This window comes from Poecilia mexicana, unplaced genomic scaffold (genome assembly GCF_051168715.1).
Source record: "Poecilia mexicana isolate PSO_F unplaced genomic scaffold, ASM5116871v1 scaffold_11, whole genome shotgun sequence".
NCBI lineage: Eukaryota > Metazoa > Chordata > Actinopteri > Cyprinodontiformes > Poeciliidae > Poecilia > Poecilia mexicana.
The window spans coordinates 18,536,298-18,555,897 of NW_028263380.1; the positions used below are offsets into that span (position 1 = coordinate 18,536,298).

Genomic DNA, 19,600 nt, shown 5'->3' on the forward strand with positions numbered 1-19,600 from the left:
CCAAGTGATAAATTCATACACACGGCTCGCGCACGCACACAACTGCCTAAAAACACATATTGTCTGAGTGCAGAAACTCATTCCACATAATGGTAAATCTCACTTACGAACAGCTCATCAATCACACACACACACACACACAGACTCTCAAATTCACTTCACACTGCCTGTGAGAGCCGCGGTAAGTGCAGCACCAGCCATGCACAGCAGTGCTGTCTTTTCCTCGTGACTTATCCGTCCTCCTCCTCCTCTTCTTCTCCTCACTCCCGGCTGTATGTGTGTCAAGTGTGCATTTGCCAGCATGCACTGGCCCTTACATGGATGAATTATCGAATTCCTCTCCGTTTCACCCCAGCCAATCCTTTTCTGGCGCAGCCTTTGAGTAGACATTTACCGAGCCCCTACTTTCTGCCTTCATCGGATAGGGGTGAATCAGTGCACTGTGTGATACCCATCTCCCCGCGTGACATTAAAATCGCTCCGCAGATTCATAGGGGGGGGGGACATAACGTTGGCCTCATGAATTTATCTGCTGAGGCAGAATTTGAGACGGGGCTACATTCGTCCTTGGGATGCTCCCCTCTGTTCTCTCTTGTCTTTCAATCTTCTCATGCCCATTTCCTGTACTCGCTCTCTACTCCTTTATAAACATCTCACTCATTATTTTCCTCTTTTCTCCTCTGTTTATTTCTACTCTCAAGCACTTTCAGAGGACGATTACTTATGCTGTGACAGTGTCATTTAAAATATATCGTACGTGCATCTAAAAGCATGTTGCTGCACGCTCCCACTGTGTGGGAAAAAGATTGAGCAACTTTATTTTTTACTTGTTATCTTTGACAACTTTTGCAGTTTCAGCAAAATACGATTTGAGACACAAAGCTGATTATGTTTGCAATTTTTACTTTCCTTTCTGCATAGTGAGTACTTTTTTTTTTGAGAATCCTTTTGTGTGAAATGATTAATTTGTTTCATATTAGGTGCTCGGAAAACTCTTGATAAATGATCCCAGTCTGATTGCAGAGAAGAATAGATCTCCCATGAAGACATGACAAATGCAATTACATGCTTCATTATCCACCTTCATCCTTTAATATGCACATTTGTACATATTTAAGCACACTACAAATCAATCAAAAAACTATCCTTCACCATAGTTTTTCTTGCAGCCATTAACACGTTTCATAGTCATAAATGGATGAATAAAAAGGTTGAGAAAATGCACATTTAAGCTTATGTTTAGGCTAACATAACATATATAACATATTTCTTTTGTAAAATCTCCTTTTGAACTTCTTGCCTACATTGTCTTGAAAGAAAAACCAGCAAATGGGTAAATGGGTACATGTATGTATAGACTGGATATGTGAAGATTATTTTAAAAAAAAGACAATTCATTGAAATATATCAGGAAGTGGAAGCATTTCTATAGCAAACATTTTATTAGCAGCAAACAAGCTTTAAAACTCAGTAAATTTTCCCTCTGCACCTGCATCAACCGTTTATGGTTCAAGGTGGCCAAAAAAGTCCAGCAAGTGCCAGCACTGTCTAGCAAAATGAATTTAGTTGAGAATTTGTGTTGCCACTTGTGGAGAGCTTCCTCAGAAATAGCAGCAAGAGTTCTTTTTTTTTTTTTTTTTTGCATGCATGGTGAGGCAGAAATTTTAGAAGGGCAGCAACAAAGTCTCTTCACTCCATGAAAAAGATCTTGGACAAATTGACTGCAGAAAGTACCAGGATTGGGTTTCTTGCATTGTTTCAGCCTTTACTTGATCATTTTCTTGGAAAGACTGACATATTCTACAGGAAGTACAAGGACTGGTGAAGCCCACTCCGACTAAAAAGCATCTAGAAAAGGCGGAGTGTCAGAAGGAGCAGGGACTTCTTAAAGAGGCCGATTTCAAAGCGTCCAATTGCAAAGTCAAATTTTTTATAAGTCATATCTGATACATGACATTTTTAAAACGACTAAAGGGAACATAGTTACATGATTGTGCTATAAAATGGCACTATCTGCTTGGAGAATACGTAATACTGCCCCTTTAGGGTGTGTCATGTTATGCATTCAGAGATCATGATAGGTAGATAGTTGCATAAACTTTGTATGTGTTAAAAATACATAAATTCATAACAAGAGAAAGCAAACAAAGACACAATATAATAAAAACCCACATTCATACCAAACAGCCAACCTAAATATCTTAGGCTTTTTGTGCTACCTTTGCCTTTTGGTTACCTCAGACCATTCTGCTCACAACCTCCGACATCAACAAGGCAAATTCATCAGCTGTCACTCACTTCCTCTGAGCATGCTCAGTAAGTGACCGAGATGATCAGCAGCTTCTGAAATACCCAGACGAGCCCAACTGGCGACATCAGCCGTGCTACGTTCAAAGCCACTTCAGTCCTCTTTCTTCCTCGCTCTGATTCTCAGTTTGAAATTCATCACGTTGTCTTCATGTCAATAAAATGGCAGCAGCTCGTTGCATTCAGGCATCCAGAAACTATTTGTGTTGACAAGCAATTGGACGGATTCTGCCTCACAAAGCGTCCAATGACCTTTGATCTCAAAGCCTCTCATATGTTCCTTATTACCCTTTCTTTTTTTAAGAATAAGTTTTTGAAATATTAAAAAAAAAAATTCCTGGGATTTCTGTCAGCTTTGGAAATATCCTAAATGTTGGTTTAATCTTCTTTATCTGTGGCTTCTATTAGACAAAGTCACCAGCTTGCCTCCATTGCTCATAATGTAGCAAGATATTTCTTGTACGCGGTCCAGGTAATGGCAGGGCAACCCTGGAAATCTCTTTGCCCCAAGGAGGGATTCATTCTGCAGACCAGAGCGAAAGACTGGGGCAGTTGGCTCCGTTTACTGGGATTACCCCAAACATGAAAGGCACCTTAAGGCTTTCCGTAAAGGAAGCTTTAGCGTAGCAGAACAAGATAAAGTGTTGCATTCCACGCAGATTCATATTCAGCTATTAGCTCTGGGCTCATATGACAAGGTTTCATTTGGAAAAACACAAGTGTTTTTTTCTTTTGCTTGTTTTTTGGATTGATTTTATTTCCTGCTGCTTTGAACCTTCAGGAGGGCCATCCTGCAGACTCGGGGATCTGTACAATCCTTCAGTTTTTAAAGTATCCTCTCAATCATCAGCAGATGTGTTTTCCACACCAGCGCGACTGACCAAACACGCTTTGTCTGCGTGTGTGTGTGTGTGTGAGTGAGAGAGATTGAGGAGCAGCGCTGTCATGCTAAGTTTTTAGCAGAATTACTTTTGTACCCTGCAGTGTTCTCACATATAAAGCCTGTTGCCTTCACACACACACCAGCAGCAGTATCCTAACCGCAGAACCTCACACACAGAAACCGACTGTCAGTCGCTGTGTGGAATGTGTCGAGTCGGGTTTCCTTCATGGAGCCGCTCACAAGAGACGCTTTGTTTAAACAAACACTAGGGAGGACAGACTTGGTCACTATTTGATGTTCTCGAGGTTTTTAATGTTCCTCCTTTCGGGTTGTGTCTGCCCTCCTAACATTCGTGTTCTGTCTGATCTGCAGCACATTCGGTTCTTGCGAACGCATTACCCGAGTGTGTCAGGTGGTGCTGCACTGACATCACTTTCGAGGAACAGTCTAGACATATTTGAAGTTGGAGCTGTCATGCATTGAGCTTTTTGCCCTGGTTGAGGTGGGAGTGAAACCGATCTATTTATTTTATTTTTATTTTTTTTGTATATTTATAACCCCTTATTTAGATTAAATTAACTTAAATCCACTGCAACAATTTGCTAACAGAGGCAGAATTTGGAAAAATATTGGAATGCTATCATGTATTACCATGATTATAATTTGAATAATCATCTCTAAGAGGTATAGAGAAGCATAACAAAGAGACATTTTTAGGTTTAACACCCCCACATATGTTTTCAATGTTGTATCTATCTGTAAAACTTTCTATATGTCCATCCATAAACAAAACAGTGTTAAATGTCTGACAATCCGTACAAACACACAGTAAAATCCAAGTTCAATAAATTAGAAAATTAGAATTAGAAAATTATTACCTATACCCTGTATACAATGATTTTTTTTATTCCAGTAACTAAGTTCACAAAGTGAAAAACATCATATAAATAACTTCTTGTTATAATGATTTCCCACTTACAACTAATGGAAACACATTGAAGATTACAATATTACACCAGACCAATAAAAGCATTTTAATACAGAAATGTGGGCAAATGAAAAGAATGTTTACTGCTTGTTAAAATGTATTTTCAAAAAGTATTTTAATCTTGCAAACAAGCTTCATCTATATCTGTATTAGAATTTATTGAAAATGACTGCATACACATGCAACCATTTGTTCATCTAATCTCTATATCCATGCATGAGGCAGCTGGTCCAATAAACCACCAAGATGATATTGAATTAAAATAAAATGTATTGACTTTAAAGTAATCGGAGTCCCGCCTCAGTGTGTTTTCATACAAAACTTTTTTTTTTTTAAACCATGAACTGTTTTATTGAAAGGATAAGCTCCCTTTAGTTTGATTTTTGTTCCCTGAGCAAATTCTCAACTAACCTTATCTGGAGTCTGTGTGACACCAGGCCTGAATGTAAATCACTTTAACAGCCCGTTGAGTGTGCTGGACATCCTTCAGCCCTAATGGATCCAGCAGTAAAAACACTCGCTATTTGTTTGACATTTATGTGTGTGTCCCACCTGTTCTGCAGAAATCATACAGAATCAGCAAATTTACAGAGCGAGTAATGAATATTAGCAGATAGCGATCAGGGTTTCGCCTTTCTGAACGATTTGCCCAGAAGGAGCGCTCATTAAACTGTTTTTATTATTATTATTTACTGTATATTTCTTCTGGTCATTGAGTCTTCATCATTGTATTTTACTGCCAGAAAGGGGATATTTTCTCATCTCCGCTCTTGAGCGGGATCAATGCCTCCGCCGAATCATGTGCATACACACTGAGGAGCTCAGTAAACATCACCTCATACATTTGTAACAGATCGTGGGTCTGCAGGATCCGTTATCTCCCTCCACTCATACGCGCGCAGGACAAATCTGAAACATATATTGTCTATTTGTGTCAATCTCCCTTTTCGTTTTCTTTCCGCTCAAGCTTGTCAATGAAGCAACACACACACACGCGCACGCACACACACACACACACACACACACACACAGCAAAAACCAACGCTCGCACAGTCTCACAAACACGGAAAATCGAAATCACAAATCGGCTTAACTCTCCCTGACATGTCTGTGAATTAAGCCTTTCCGTTGCTCTCCCTTTCCCATTATAAAGGCATTGTCAAACGCTGAATCGGTAACAGGTAGCCCACAGCTCCTGCTGCTGCTTTCTTACCTTTTCCTTCCTATTTCCTTCTCTCCCTGTTGTCTCCTCTTTTGCTTTTATCCCCCCAGATTTTCATCCCTCCATTTCTTTCCTCTGTCTTCAGAATGACCTCCATCAGTTCTTTCCTTAATAACTTTCCCCTGTCCTTATGCAGTCTTACGGTTTATTCCCTTATTCTTTCTTTTACTACTAATGTGAATGTGTCTGCAGATATTTTCCATATTGTGCTATTGTATTCTGTGTTTTGCTGTCTAATTATAATTATTATACATTTTATTAACTTCAGTCTTTCACGTTAACTCGATACACTTGGGTTGTTTTGGAAACTGACAGATTAATGTGAAGCACTAAATTCCCAGAAACATATAAAGTATTTAAATGCACCCCGACACATACCTAATGTTACATCTAGCATAGAAATTGTGACATAAAAACTCAGCCAGCTTTTCTACAAATTAACTTTACTGGTTATGCATGTCGTTTCATTTAAATCGTTTAATTTGTTGCAGTGATTCTGACAAGAGTGACTATTCTTCCATATGTTTTGGCTCCTGCATAATGAGAGAAACTGAGTTGCCTCCAGTTGTTGTTGTTTACAGTTGCCATTTTTAAAAGCTTTAATAAAATAAAATAAAAAAAAGCCACTCTTGGGAACTTCCTCCAGACCAATAAAGACGGGTACAGAGTTATACTGGGCACTTTTTTTTTGCCTCTCCTTTCTTCATACTTTGCTCTCAATGAGTCAGACTTTTGTCTGATCCTTTTCTAGAGGCTTGTTCAGCAGTTCTTCAGCCAGTTCTGTTTGTTTGCTTTGTTTACCATGACTGACAGCAATACTGTGCAGGATGCAAGACTTGCTCCGTATTATTATTATTATTATTATTATTAGTTTATTTTAAGACAAAAATAAGGCATTCTTCAGGATTTCTTTGGTTTCTTGGTTTTTCCAATGGTTCTTCCAAATTTTATATGTTTTTACCCTAAGGGGCTGACTATAAAGAGTATTTGTGTTGACGCTGAAATTTGACCATAATCTTTGATGATTAAAAGAAAATAAGAACATTTTATGCTAAATTGATGCTGTATTGAATAAAATAAGAAAATATGATGACCTAAATAACTTGTTCACATATACGAAGGCAGAAAAATCTCATTTAAAGTCGAGCTCTTCTGTTTAAAAAAAAAAAAGTTTGGTATATTGGCAATTAATGCTAGTTTAGATTAAGGTTTGTTATGTTACTAGAAAACTCCCTGGTGCACATTGTTGCTTCTGCCAAATGTCAGCTGGGACAGCCTCCAGCCCCCTGCAGCCCTCTGCAGGATAAATAGGCTGTGGATAATGGATGAAAGGAAGTTAGTTTTTTTTTTTTTTTTCCCTCCAGCGCAATATTCCAAACAGCTACTAGCATTTGCTCGGTTGTATTACATAGAAAGAATATTCTTGTTGCCTACAGCAGAACAGTATGTTCAGTGAAACCAGTGTTGTAATTATTTGTGAAAAATTAATGCATTTTTTGTTTAAGAAAAACATGTTTTGTGGTGTTGAAAATATAAATATTTCAGGTCCTGTGCGATTACTCACCATAATATGATAGTGGAGGGGTGATAATTTGGGCTTGTTTTGCAGTAAAAGGACATGAACTAATCCACATACCATTTTTTAAATACCTAAATGTTGGTCCAAATTGGGCCAGCAACAGAAAAACAATCCCAAGTACAGTAGCAAATAATTTTGAGTGTAGACACGGCTGTCTGTGTTAACCGCAGCATTTTTTTTTCTCCCCTTTCAGTTTAAAAGATTGAATTGCTCAGCAGTGAAGTTTTAATGATACATGTTCAGTCTTTTTCACAGCTAATAATTTCTCATATATTGCATTTCAAGAGAGGGAAAACATGCACACTGTTCTGATCTCAGCGTTCCACCCAGTGCGTTTGATATTTGCAGTTGTAACTCCAAGAGGTATCACAGAAGGTTTGCATACTGAGAGGCAGGGAGACTGAGGAAGAGGAGGAGTAGGAAGGAAACGGAGTCAACTGGCAGCGTTGTGAATGCAGGGTGTAGACAAGCAGAGCGATTCTGACAGGCTGTGTCTGCACAGTTTGTTCTCCAATAGGCCCACACAGAGTCACCAGTGGGGTGCACACATGCACACTCTCGCAAACGCGCACTATCGAGTTGAACGCTCACGCACTCACAGGCGCTGTCAGTCAAGCTACACGCGGCGTACTGCAGACTTATCGGCACACGCACACACACACACACACACGCACACACACACACACACAAGGCTACGTTTTTAGCACAGGCACACACAGACAAAGTGGGAAGAGAGGCGAGAGGAACAGTGGAAAGGACCGGTTTTGAAACGGTCTCCTCCCAAAGCTTCAGTCCCGGGGAAATGGAGCTATCCTGACAAGGGATGAAAGAGCAACAATAGTTTCATCACTTTCTCTCATGTTTCACTGCACCATGAAAAAGAAGCTTCCGGCAGCCTCATCTGCCCATTAGGGAAAACATGATGTGCATTATACCAAGAAGAGGATGCTGAACAGTGAGCGTATGAGAGGCGGTGAGGACGAGCAGAGAGGGAGAGGAAAACCCTCAGCAACAGTTATGGATGATTCTGAAGGCACTGAAGGTGGCAACATTGATCTCAAAATCTACCCATTTACCTATCAATACTGTCTCTCTTTATTTAGTCTGACCTGCCTGAAGCCTCTGCTGAGAAACATTTCCTCTCATTTTCTTTAAAATGTACCTAGCTTTACTGTTAAACAACTCAAAAATGGTCATCCTATATAATAAATGGATAGATAGATAGATAGATAGATAGATAGATAGATAGATAGATAGATAGATAGATAGATAGATAGATAGATAGATAGATAGATAGATAGATAGATAGATAGATAGATAGATAGATAGATAGATAGATAGATAGATAGATAGATAGATAGATAGATAGATAGATAGATAGATAGATCTGGAGACCACTTAAAATGATCAGTTTCTCTGATTTTACTTTTTGTTGGTATATATATTTGAGCAAAATGAACATTATTCCTTTATTCTATGAACTACTGACAACATGTCTCTGAAATTCCAAGTTTATTTGGAGAAAATGAGAAATGGTCAAAATTAAAAAGAAGCACTGCTTTCTGACCTACAATAATGCAAAGAAAAATTTATTTAGAAACAACAACACTAATGTTTTAACTCAAGAAAAGTTAAGAAATTAATATTTGGTGGAAAAAACATAAGGTGTTCAATGGGGATCATCAGTGCAATGGTTTCTTAATTTTTCCTGTATATATATATATATATATATATATATATATATATATATATATATATATATATATGACATACACATATATAACATACATATGGAAATATCTACCAATATTAGCCATAGTTAAACTCAGTTAAAATTGTCAAAAGAGAGACCACTATTGTGTGTCCTACTCCGAGCTCATGCCAAAAAAGACAAAGTATTTTATTACTCTTTTTGAAAAATTCTACGTTTAATGGTATGCAAAAACAGGTTATGTGAACAACTTTGGCAACTTCTTGCACTGTTTTAGACCCTGTAAATTTAGAATGCCAAAAAAGCTGCATAAATTCGGATATGTGTAATATTTTGAACTTTTTACCAACAAAGCAGAACATTTGCAGAATAAAGTTTTCAGACTGTCATGAGCACATCAGCAAACAGCGTTGCTTTTTCCAGAGAGAGGTTAAAAATATAAACATGAAGCAGTGCAAAAAAGAAAAAAAATGAACGTGAAAATTCCAACTCAGTTATCAGGAGCAGATGATTTTATGATATCTAAAAGTTTCCACAGGTCAAGTTGAAGGGGAAATGACTCGCTCCTGATCATTTTGTTCTTATTATCTTTTCTCCTCCTTCTCCAGGGTGCAGTGATCACGCCAGCCATGGACCACACTATGTCCATGCAGCCTGCCAGCATGATGGGCCCTCTCACCCAGCAGATGAACCATCTGTCCCTGGGCACTACAGGAAGTGTGAGTTTCCCTTATTGTGCCGTCATGAATCACACACACAAAAAAAAGCCTCAAAAGAAATTCTGAGCTCACAAGAAAACTCTGATACTCAAGGGCAACTTCAGCCACGACTGTGTGATCACAGCAGGGAGATTTATGAGCAGCTTTGTTGTTTGGTTTAATTTAAAAAAGAAAAGAAAAAACTGCACTAACTTTACCCTCTGCTGGATGTACTCCCAAAAACAGTTTTTGTCATTTCACTTTATTCCATCCTACACTTTCCTTCACGGTTTACTTTTCATTCCTGAATGGATTAGAAGGAAAAGTTTAGTTTAAGTGCACAAACACAACAATGATCAGTTGATGAAGGTTTTTGTACTGAACTGAAAGCAGCCAAAGAAAAACGTGGAGACGTTCAAAGAGCCTGGAAAACAACTGATTAGAATCCCTCCAGGAGATAACAACATAGTGTCTTGCCAACAAGATATTAAAAAAAAAAAGCAAAGGAGCCTGGATTTTATGCATGACACGTTAGTTATTAGATTTTAAACATTTGATAAGAGATCTGACTGCAGCTCATCCAGTGAATGATGATGAACCATATAATAATTGGTTTAATGTAGTTGGACAATGTATTAGTCGCATATTGACTATAATTTTTGACCTAAAATAACTTTTATAACTTCAAATCCTGCAAAGCAAAGAACTTGTAATTCTCAATATGTCCAAAAATACTGCATGAGATAAGTATCTGACATATTACACCGTGACATAATTTTTTGATAAACGCTGGAAAACACAGTTTGTGTAAAACTAACCAGTCTCTTCCTGCTTCATTAGAAATTAATGCGCCAGTAGCTGCCAGGAGCAGTTAATCAAATGCATTTATTATTTGATCATCAGGAAGTGTGACCATTGCTCCAAAACTGCACTGCTGACGGGATTGAAATTAGGTCGACTAATTTGTTGCCATTTTTATCTTTGAAAACATTTTTGTATTATTATTTAGTTCAGAAACTCCAAAGTGAGTTTCTGAACTAAAGTGAGAGGTTTTAACGCTTCCTCTCAGAAAAGCCAAACAGCCTTAGTCTGTCGCCACATGTTCTCAGCCATAAATCTGTCATATTATTTAGTTTTAAACCGCTTGCATTCACTGCGAGATATTGAGAGAGCGTATTTCCTCCCTAATCTTCGACATTAAACAGATTTCCTGTGGAGCTTACTCCCTCTGCTCTCCACCCTTTTCACTTTCACCCTCTGATTTCAGATTCTTTCTCACACTTTCTAAATCACACATCAAACATATCTCTCCATCAGTGGCACTTAATGTGCTCGTTGGCTCACTGTACAGTTGCCGTCCCCACATCAAGAAGACGCCCCCTCCCACCTCCGCCTCCACATTTCAGGATCAAGTCGACTTAGAGGTGTCACACCGCTCTGAAGCTTGACTGTCTGCCCTAACCCAGCTGCCTGGGGGCAGACAAGCAGACAGCTTTGCTCCGGTGCTACGTTTGATCTCTCTGTGTGAGTTTGATTGAAACAGTGCTGTATTGTACAGTTACCCATGTGTTTCCAGGTGAGCTGTCAGCGACTGTGACGCCATGTTGGCTCTGTCAGGAATGCCCCCCTCATCCTAATCTGCCCCAGCTGTGCTAACAGGCAGGATTAGAGACTGGCTAATCTATGGTGATGGGTTCTGATGTCTGATGGGTTCTGTTATAGGAGAAAGTGGGTTACGGTATTTTTCCTCCCTTTTTCCCTGTCTGGTTTTACCCCCTTTCTGCCTGCTTGGCTTTCCCGAGGCGATGTGCTGTGCAGCAGAACTCCGCTGTGGCCGAGCGGCTCACGCAGCACGCCACGCTTGATCATCAACGGGGATTGAGACGCGTTTCCTGTGAAGCTGATTTTTAAGCCAGATGTGAAAAGCTTTTCATTCAACCTAATTGTGAAAGCCTGTTACAGGGGCTTATAGCCCAGGATGTTCAACTGTCCGTGTAGTAAACCGGAGCTGACGGCACATATTCTTCAAGCGCATTCCTCGGATGTAGTTGCACATGTGGTGGTGGGGGCTTGTTTTGATGGCCCCGGCTGGTCACATGACTTTGTCCTGGCCACAGCAGAGCACCTGCAGTGAGTAATGTCTCCAGAGTCAACAACTTATCCTGACTGGCTCTGGCAGGAGAAGCCACACCTCAGAATAATCTTGGCTGTTCCTGGGCTCGCTGCGGCTGTTTTTCTTCCTTCTCCCCTCCAAAAAAAGAACCGAATGTTCTCCGTCCGCCCAAGCTGTGACACTCTGATGGTGACCGGAGCTTTCCGAGAACGCCGTGGTATTTTGCTGTGTGGTTCTGGAGGAAAATTGTACTTCATAACGAGCGAGCGTGGATTACCAGCTCCTAACGGTCACTGCCTTGGAATTTTAGTTGCTTCTCAGGAAAAAGTTGGGTGTCTATTTGGCACAAACAACTTGATTACAGAATACTGAAGAACCTCAGGCTTTCTGTTTATGGATGGCCCACATAAACATGCCATCCATGCTGCTCGCTGATTTATGACACCGTGTTTGGTGCATATTGCTCCGTTACTGATTTATTTACGGTCTTTGAAGTCTCAGCACTTAGCAGGAGTCTATCTGTCATGCCAGTTTGCGCCTGTTAGTCTGTGGAAGTGCATATGTTCCCTTTGTCATTTTGTCACTGGTGTCTGTGTGCGTTTGCATGGCTGTCAGTGTCTGCATCTGTGTGTGAACTACTTGATGTTTGACATGACAAGAGGTGACCTTCCCTCTACGCTCTTCATCCTATTCCCGTCAAGGCGTGTACAATTCAAGTCCACGTTGTAATGGTGGTGATTGACAACTTGCTTCCCCGGACGACGCACAAAGCAGCTTCTTATTTTATATCAACTGTTCTCCTCGGTCCTTTAAATCTTTTAGGACATTACCCTTTTCTTTATTTCACCAACCTTCTCCCGCACTGACGTTGTAGCATTTCTCCTCTGTCCTTACACTCAAATGGGCAAAAAAGGTTCCAATCTATTCTTTACAACATTTCCTTATTGCTGGACTCTTGGAGTCAGAGAGTCAGCCTTACTTTTGACTCCACAGTACTTTTGAGTTGATTGTTGAAGCTACAAAACAAACTCAAAGCATCAGCCTCCACTTGCCCGTATAGCTCATATGCCGTGTTGGTTTACTCCAAACATCTGTTGATTCGTCTCGTCCATCCATTTTTCATAAAATGCATGGTTCACTCAAATTCAGTTTTTCACTCCTAAGCCATGATATTGTGTTATTTTATAATTATATCGTTAAGAACATCACCTGAGCATTGCACAGTCTGGTTTCCCAATTGTAAATAATTTTTGCCTCTGCAGAAAGAGACTTCAAGTTGCTTGGATTTTTGCCGGATTGATTGGCAGCAATAATTGATTTTCTAAGTTAATTTACCGTCCCATCTTTGCTTCGTATGAACACTCACCTGCATCAAGACCAGCAAACTGCCAACCTTAAACGGACGTCTGCACGCTGGTGATCGGTAACTGAATTGCATTGGCATCTGGTGGCTGATTTGCTTTTTAGAGCTTGGGAAAGCAGCAAATGTTTACTGGCTTTAACCTCATTCAACATGTAATATAACAGCGAAACCTGTTGTTTGTTTTTGTGCATGTTGGTTTGGATTTGAATAATTTTACAAGCTGGCGAAGACTAGGTCTGTTGTTTTGATATATAAAACCATAGAAATGAAAGTGGGTGTTTCATTACTCTTTATATTCTGCTGAGACTGGCAGTGTGGACGAATGTTACTCCTTTTCATAAGTTCAGCTACTCCTTAGAGCTGAGGAAGCAGGAACACAGACACTTAAACGCACTCATCTGTGCCTCGTTTCAGGTTTCCTGGGCTCAAATAAAACCTCCACTGCTCCACTGATGGTTAGAGTTTGAAAGAGGCACTTTAATATTAGGCATTGGAATATAAGGGATTTATCAAAATGATTGGTTTGGATTTCACTTCAAAACAAAAACAGATAATATAAATTGTAATCAGAGCCTATCCCAAAAGCTCCACCGCCTTCAGTGAGAGATTCCAATACATTAACCTTTTACCAATTTAGATTTTCCACATGTTGTACAGTTGCAAACTCTGGGTTTTATGTGACCAACACAGTGTAGATGGCTTGTTTGTTTTGGAAATGAATAATAATAATAATAATAATAATAACCTGAAAAGTGTGCACGTTGTTTTGCTGCAATTACAGCTGCCAGTGTTGTTACGGTGATGTCTCCACTAGCTACGTTCACCTACAGACTGAAATGTTTGCCCTCTTCTTCTTCACCAAACAGTTTCAGTTGAGTCAGGTTGTCTGGAGAACATCTGTAAACAGAGATTTTCAAGTCAAGATCTGGACTTTGACTGGGCCACAGTGATGCATGATTTTTAAGGTCTAAACCACTGTTGCTCTGACCATATGTTCAGGATTGTTGTCTTAATTATTTTAGATTTCTTCTATTTAGCTCCCATCCATTTTCCGCCTTTGACAATCTACTCTGCCTTTTCTTAAGAAAACCATTTCCACAGCATGATGCCGCCACCGCCAACGTTCACTGATGTGCAGTGCTAGCTTTCTACCATGCATATTGTTTTATACGGTGGCCTAAAAGCTCAGTTGTTGGACATCTAGCCAGGCTGCTGTTGGTGGTGAGCTAACTGCTCTATTCACACTCCCGCTTCACTCCTTGCTCCCACCAAACATAAATTGTGATCTAAGTCATTTTGGTCCAGAGTCCCAAACCACTGTGGCAACAGTGTATTTTAGTCTATCCTATGGATTTTCATCGTGGCATTGCTGCATTGCGGTCCGCATTTACACAGGAGTCATGAGCATGTGTCATGGAGAGTGATGGCAGTGGGGAGGCTTAAGGAGTCTACTCACACCAGCCTCGTTAGGGAGCTATTCAAGCCTACCGTTCATCAAAAATACACACACACCATCTGCTCCGGGCCCACGTGTGTTCGTGCATAAGCATAGATGTAAATGTGTGTGACCAAACATTTATCGCCAATTAGGGATGCTTTATATTACCCAAACTTGTCCCCTGACTGGACAAGGAAGAACTAAGAGAGCTGAAATTGGAAAAAAAAAAAAAAAAAGTTAATCTCCTCGACTTGCCACACAGGCGGCTGCAGAAATATGACTTACTCTACCTGCCGTATTAAATAGGTTAACTAACGGTCATAATAGAGGAAAAATCTTATCTTATTAAATTTTCCTGCTAAATATATTCTAAATTCCTTCCCCAGTCCTGCAGAGAAATATCACATTTCAAACAGACATTTTCCCCATGACAGGGAGATTGTGATAATGGCTAATTATCTCTCACTTTCCTTCATTTGCTTTCATGCAGCCCTTGCAGGTGAGTTGACTGAATAAGTTAATGAGGAGGAGAGGCGAAGACCTCAAGTCCCAAGAAGAAATTGGTATGCATGGTTTTGATTCAACGGGGAGAAGGTCACTTCAACAATCTGATAGGCCCCCTTTGAGAAGGAGGGAGGAGTAAGAAAGAGACCGTGACAGCAAGGTGAGAGGGAAGAAGGGAAGGGAAGATGTGATGTGTCAGGAGGTCTGGATACACTGCCTCACCCTGTCCTCAGTGTGACAGCCCCGGAGGTGTGATAACCTTAAATTCATGTCCAAAGACCTGTGCGGTCACGCTCGCTGATGAACACAGACTAACATCCATCCCGGGGCATCCTCCCGGCTCCGCGTAGCGACGGTGGGGGAGTTAATCACCCGTGTCCGTGGCCTTTAGCTGCTCTCATTAGCGGTGAGCGGTGGAGCCGTACCCGATCCATTAGCAACGCTGCCGGTAATGACACTCTACCAGCATCGGCGGGCCCGCAGCCAAAAAGGGCCTCGCAGCCCGCTGTAAACCCCTCCATTACCGCCTCCTGCTGCACGTCGCCGCCGTCCAACAAGGACGGAGAGGCGGAGGGGGGAGATGGTGGGGAAAAAAAGAGAAAGAAAACAAATCGGACCTCCCTTCTCCCTCAGTCCGGAAGGCAGCAGGAAGAAGAGGGGAAGCTCCCCGGCGGTTTTTTATCTCGGATCACATCCGTTGGCGCTGCACCACAACATTATCGTTCCAAGCCTCTTTGTCTTTGTCGTTCTTTCAAGCACAGAGAGGCAGGAGCACGTGATGAATGTGTCGCGCATCCAGCTGCACACGAGAACACACGCAGACACTGATACGCACAGTTGCGTTGACGAGAACTGATGAAGGCGTGTTCCAATTAAAACCGGGCCCATCTTGAGGCTTTCAGCGGGAAAAGCCTCCTCTGCATTGCGTGTGGAAGCCCCGATGCCTGACATGTCAGCAAACCCGGGTCATCGCTGTAAAATGCCCACCGTACAGCGAGCCTGTTTAAAACCAAGGCAGGCGTGACTAAAGGAATGTAGGCCACAGGCTACAAACCTCCTGCTCTCCTTCACAAGCAGTTAATTCCTTTTTACTTTTATTATTTTTTTTTTTTTTTTTTATCTCTTACCCGGTGTATTTGCTTGGCCTTTTGAAGTTGTGGCGGGACAGCAGGACATCTCCCCCTCCTCCTTTTCCTCTCTTTCCGTTACACACTCTTATCTGATCTGCTACGCTCGCCTCTTGGTGGACTCGTATTCTCTTAGCGCCCTCTGAAGGATTCACAGAGCATAGCAGTGTGGGCTTTCCTAATAGTTGTGGGAATAATTACGTTGAATGAGTGTTCCGGGGAAGTATTACGATCTTCTTTTGATGTCAGGAATGTATTTCAGCTCTAATATGTTTCTGGGATTTGGGATTTTAATGAGTGTCTTAGGAATTTTCTTCTGAAAGGATTTTGTTTAACTACATGCAAGTTTTTTTTAATTTTTTTGTTATTGTTTCAGTACATGACTGCTGCAGCTGCCGCCGCTGCACCTATGCAAGGGACCTACATTCCCCAGTACACTCCTGTGCCTCCAACAGCCGTCCCTGTCGAAGTAAGACCCACACACATGCTTAAAAACATGAAAAGCAACAAGGGATAACATTACATAACCCTGCAAAATTATACACTTAGATTTTTCTCACTTCACTAAATAGTTTTTTTTTTTCTTAGCATATTTTACATTTTGAAATCGGAGGCATTTTCATTTAGTCCTCTTTACTCAGACTCCTTAACATGAACTCATATAAACAGTAAATACAGTCCACTATGTGTAATGTGTTCTCAGCTTCAATATACACAAGTTGTTCACTAATTTTGTTTTCTAACAAAGCAAAACAGCACCAAGAAAAGTAGGCAACAGGTGAAAGAAAAAGACTTGGAGAAGTTTAAAGCACTGTTGTGTTGTCAAACAATGTCTCAAGCTTTGGACTTCTTACAAAGTCCAGGTCCATCCAAGAATGGAAAGTACATGGTACACTTGCGAACTTTCCAAAACCTGTTTTCTTAAACTGGCAGTGCCAGCGAAGGAGAATATTAAACAGAGAAAAAGTAACGCTGGAACAGCTGCAAAGGTCCGACGCTCGGGTGGGAAAAGGAAAAGTACAAATCTGGCTTTTAAAGAAGGGCATCAAGAGAACACAACGCACATGTGGAGGAAGTTCATTTGTAGCCTTCATAGACAATGTGTGTAGCAGGAAACTAACACAGCAGATTCTGCTGAGCAGATCATCCCAAATGTGGAATACGGGTGTGGCAGCATTATGCTGTGGGATTACTCATCTTTAACAAGGTGAGACTTGATGGAACGATGGCTGAAGTCAAATGTGGCAAGAAATGAAAGCTGATAGACACGTACTCTGAAAACCATGCTGCTGTAATTACAGAGAATGAAAGTTCTCACATTTACGAGCTGACACAGATCGGGCCAGAAAAATATTTCATCACCACACTATTCTTATTGTGACTTGACATTTTTCCAGTTCACAAGCGTGCACTACTTTGTTTTGATCTCTTTACATAAATTCCAGATGAAGTACATTAACATTTGTTGGTGTTATGTGGAAAAAAAAATGTGAGAACATAAAGCAGAACAGTCATCAAATGAAAAGTGCCGAATTACGATTTTATTCCCCACAGTATTTTCTAACCGTTTTCCCAGACCAGAAAATAACAAGTACAAAAAGTGCAAGCAAAGCAGAATGAGTCAGAAGTTTGATAGTATTTGGGGAAAGGCATTTGAAGTGCAGCACAGACTTCCTCTCCTCCTCGGTGGTTGTCTGAGCTCCTGGCAGGTTCGGGCAGTCTGCTCTGAGAAATGATGAACGTGTAGCGCCGGCAGGCGGGCGGGCAGCGGGGGAGAGCGGGCGAGCTGTCTGGCGGCTGACAGTGCGGTCATATTCAGATGGACTATCAGTCGTGTATCAGATGACAGGAGCTGAAGTGAGACACAGCGCCGGCGGAGCGGCCTCTCTCTCCCTCCCGCAGCCGCTTCGAGCCGGTAGCTACCTGAAACATCCGTCAGCCGCAGAGGCCTGGTTAGCCCCCGCCAGCCACCGGACAATGACAGTTTCCCCTGACACATCCATTAGTCGCCCCTCTCTTCTTCTATTTTCTACCCCTTTACACTCCCCACCCCTCCACCTCAGAAAGTTGCTGCCTTGGCTTTTGAAGGAGTCGCACAGAGAAGAGGGATGTAGATGTAGCATAGCCCTCGGCGTCCTCTTCCTATTTCATCCGCACCGCTGTCCTCTCAGTCCCGGCGTCGGCAGCGGGGTGTAGATCACTGTATCGGCCGGTGACTGCAGGGCTGATGTATGGACAGGACATCGTATCCTTGAGAGCTTGTTAAAGGTGATCGAGATGACTCGGTGATGGGCTCAATCAGTAACGCTCGACACATACAAAAGGCTAAAAGGGTTGTTGTGATGGATTTAGAGCAGACAGCCATCTGTAAAGAAGTTTTTCACCCCAAACACAAACTGAGCCAAGTCACAAACGTCTGTTCAGCCAAATAAGAGAGAATTCACATTTACGAGTGGTTTATTTTGTAGTTTATTTGATGAACAATGAGCACAAGCTCTACTTTCCCCAGAACTTTCCCCAAACTTACAATGTATGTTTTTTCCAGAAGTTAAATGTCGCTTTCTGAAACCTCACGGCTACTTGCCAGAACTTTCCCCAAACTTACAATGTTTTTTTTTTTTTCAGACTTACTAGGTACTTTGAGGAACTTGCAGAATGCTTACTCTGAAATTTTTTCCAGGTATATTTCCTACGACACACTAAGTACTTACCAGAAACTTTCTAAGTACCAACCCTTTTTAGTTGTTGGTAACTGAAAAGGGACTGAAACCTATACTCACCATATTTTGCAAAGGATTTCAAGAAAATATCTAATAAATTCCATAAAGAACCTTAGTATGTGGTATGTTTTTGCAAGCATCTCATGGAAAAACAACTCATAGTTCATCCCAGATGTTGAAACTATCCACTAAGCTTCATGAAAGTTCTAGATAACTTGTTGGTAAATTCCAGAAAGTACCTTGCAGCATCCAGCTTACCTTGAGGTTTTCTAGGAAAGGACCTGGTAAGAAAAAAAGACTGGTGAATTCCAGAAAGGTTTTGAGGAAAGCACCAGGTAAATTCCCACCTGGAATCAAACTCTGCCATGTTTGATTGTTGGTTTGTTTATTTGTGTTAAAAAGACAGAGGAAAAAGAAAAAAGTAAAAATACACACCACACACACACAGAGTAGCCTGATGCTGTCGCACAGAGGTCTTACTCAGCCCAGGAATGTCCTGTGCCGCTCTTCCAGGGAGTGGTGACAGATGCCTCACCCCAGACGGTGGCTCCTTCATCACAGGAGGTGGCTGGCCAGCAGCAGCAGATCCAGGTGGACAGTGCCGATCACGTTCCTGCTTACTCATACCAGTCCAAGTGAGTAAGTCAGACAACGAAGGACAGACGTTTTTGAACTTTAGAGCCAAAGTCACTTGTTAGGTCTTCATCCTTTAAAGGAAATACGGCATCAGTGGCAGACATTTTATGTAGCTAACATTAAACTGTTATTGTAGACTGAGCTCGACCGATCTGGAAGTGTTCTTGCCTGATTTTGATAAAACACAAGCATGAAATTTGACCTTTTTGATTTCCAGAGTGGATGATGATGCAACTTTAATGATTTCAAAAAAGGGAATTATGGTTGAGTCAGTCATGCTGAGGTTTCATTTTGCCTTTCGCAGCGTTTGT

General features: G+C 41.2%; 1 protein-coding gene across 10 annotated transcripts in view; it reads left to right on the forward strand.

Moving 5' to 3' along the window:
• rbms3 (RNA binding motif, single stranded interacting protein) overlaps positions 1-19,600 on the forward strand; it is a 321,058-nt gene that overhangs the window by 291,497 nt on the left and 9,961 nt on the right. For 4 of the 10 annotated variants that reach the window (XM_088010348.1, XM_088010351.1, XM_088010349.1 and 1 more), the window contains 3 exons: positions 9,299-9,409; positions 16,310-16,402; positions 19,143-19,288. In XM_088010348.1, the coding sequence (XP_087866474.1) occupies positions 9,299-9,409; positions 16,310-16,402; positions 19,143-19,288 (350 nt within the window). Of the gene's footprint in view, positions 1-9,298; positions 9,410-16,309; positions 16,403-19,142; positions 19,293-19,600 lie in introns of all 10 variants that reach the window. The other 6 variants (XM_088010350.1, XM_088010353.1, XM_088010356.1 and 3 more) reach the window with 3 other exon arrangements.